The 2,429-nt window shown below is 38.4% G+C and overlaps 1 protein-coding gene across 1 annotated transcript in view; it reads left to right on the plus strand.

Moving 5' to 3' along the window:
* The window catches only part of LOC123507888 (transmembrane protein 72-like), a 39,091-nt gene extending 37,234 nt beyond the window's left edge, over nt 1-1,857 (plus strand). Inside the window, exon 6 of the mRNA XM_045261175.1 lies at nt 1,417-1,857. Within this exon, the coding sequence (XP_045117110.1) occupies nt 1,417-1,522 (106 nt within the window). The 3' untranslated portion in view covers nt 1,523-1,857. The remainder of the gene's footprint in view (nt 1-1,416) is intronic.
* The last annotated feature ends 572 nt before the right edge of the window (nt 1,858-2,429 follow it).

The raw sequence follows: 2,429 nt of genomic DNA on the forward strand, positions 1-2,429 counted from the left end.
GGTGGATGGTGGATAGTGAAATGATGAAGGAATAGGAAAAGTCAGTGAAATGTTATTAGTTAAGGAATGAAAGGTGAAAAATGGAGATTGATACGATTCATGTCAAGAGAAAAGGGAAATGGAGGATGCGAATTAAAGGAAGGTGAAAGGAAATAGGGAAAAATATGTGTTTAATTAGTGAATGGGAAAAAGAAAATGAGGAATAAGAAAACTGAAAAAAATATCGGTTTAATTAGTGAATGGGGAAAAAAAAGGAATAAGAAAACTGAATTCCTTATAATAAAATACGCTTCCACAAATCAAAGACAGACAAAATAGACTAAAATATCGAAGACGTGTAATTAGAAGAGGGTTAAAAAATGAAAAAAAAAAAAAAACATGATAAAAAAACTTACTTTCACTAATTAAAGATAAAACAAATGAAAAAAAAATAGAAGAAGCTTAATGAGTGAAAAAAGGGATGAAATAAGAGAGATAATAAGAAATTCCTAACAAAACACGCATTTCCAGTAATTAAAGATATTTGGCAGAGCGAGACGCACTAATTAGACTTAAGATCTGTAAATGTTAAGCACTTTTTTTTTTACCCTATTTTTTTCATCTTTCTTTGTCTGTTCATCCTTTGTCTTTTCATTTTTCTCTGCCTTTTCACCCTTTTTTTTTTCACCTCCTCTGTCTGTCCACTCTGTCTGTTCACCTTTCTCTGTCTGTTCACCTTTCATTGTCTTTTCACTTTCTCTCTTGTGACTCCTCTCTTTTCAAACCCACCTAACCTAACCTTTCTTATGACTTTCCTTCAGCCTTCAATTTGTCTCTCCCCTCAACTAACCAGCACTCCTTATCTTCCCTCCTACCTTGTCTCCTCCAACTTTCTACTTCCTCTTTCCCCTAAACTTCAACTAACCAAGCTTCTTCGTCCGTCTCTCTCTCTCTCTCTCTCTCTCTCTCTCTCTCTCTCTCTCTCTCTCTCTCTCTCTCTCGAGCCTTCCTAGTCGTTCCTCTAACATTCTTCATCTAATTCCACGATCACCACATTCTCCCTTCCGTCTCTTTTTCTCTCTTTCAAACTTTCCTCGTCTTTTTCTCTAACTTCCTTCGTCTATTTCCATAATTAACCCACACTCCTTGCTTATCTAACCTTCTATCTATCTCTTCTCTCTCTTTTCATCCTTCTCTGTCTTTCTCCTCCACGATTAACCCACGTTCCTAAATTCTCTAAACTCTCTTAATTCTCTCTTCTCTTTTCAACCTTCCATGTCATTTCTTTCATTTTCTTCCCTCCACAACTAAACCACACTCTCCTTGTCTCTCTAACCTCTCTTCTGTCTCTCCTTTGTCTTTCCAACCTTCCTTGTCTTACCTCTAACTTTCTTCCTCTCTACTATTAATCCACGCCTCTTCTCTCCACACCTCCAGCCCGGACAGGTATGAGGAGGAGCTGGACACTTCACCACCAGAGGGCACCAACACCCACACCGACTCGGACACCGCTTCCACTCACGAATATATACTGCAAGTGTAAGAAACTCACATCCACAATGCCCCACGTCACCCATAACACCCATTTACCCACTCTTTCCAGCCCCCTTTACCCTTTTACCCACCCTCCAGGACCCAGGCAGGTGAAAATAAAAAAAACACACTCTTGGCTTCGTGATTAACCTGACAGAATATAAATTACAGCCGTCAGTTGGGTGAAAATGGGTTTAATGTCTCCGCACGTGAGGTTTTAAAGGGTTTCTGCGCTGTACGGCTGCCTGGAGGTGCCGAGAGAGGGTTCTAATGGGTGGATTCTGTTCGTGTTTTCTTTCCTTGTTCTGTGTTGTTGTGTGAAATATACTGGTTAATATGACTTGATGTTGTGGTTTTACTTTCCTTGTGTTTCTCTACTGGGTGTGTTTAGCCCCTTCAGTATCATGACGCCTTTCCATATTTATTCTTCTTACTATTTGGTGGTTCTATACAGCTTCAGAAACTCATGTTGGTGGTTAAAATAGTGAAGACTCTGGCCATTAATCTTCTGACCTCCATAGACCAATCCTTGTGTCAATAAAATGGTCTAATCGTACACAAAACTCATGGTATAAATGTGCCCCAGTAGTGAAGGGATTAAAGGGTATTTTTCTTATTTTCTTGAGTATAATGGTTGGTTTTTTTTCTTGTGCTCCTTTATGATGTTTGTGGATGTAGTTTTTATTTGATTTTCTATGATATGACCTCGTGTGTTTCATTGTTCTTCCTTTGTTTGCTTATTTGTTCATTTGTTTGTTTTCGTCATCTTTTCCTACGTGTGAGAGAAACTTCCTTATCAAGTGTTTCTGTTTACAATTTTCCATGTCACTGTGTTGAAAATGAAGATCAATGTAAAGTCATGTGTTACCTTCACTTCACTTTCTTTCTGTTCATCCTTTCTCTTCCACAACGTCTAA

The sequence above is a fragment of the Portunus trituberculatus genome, chromosome 23 (assembly GCF_017591435.1).
Source record: "Portunus trituberculatus isolate SZX2019 chromosome 23, ASM1759143v1, whole genome shotgun sequence".
Lineage (NCBI taxonomy): Eukaryota > Metazoa > Arthropoda > Malacostraca > Decapoda > Portunidae > Portunus > Portunus trituberculatus.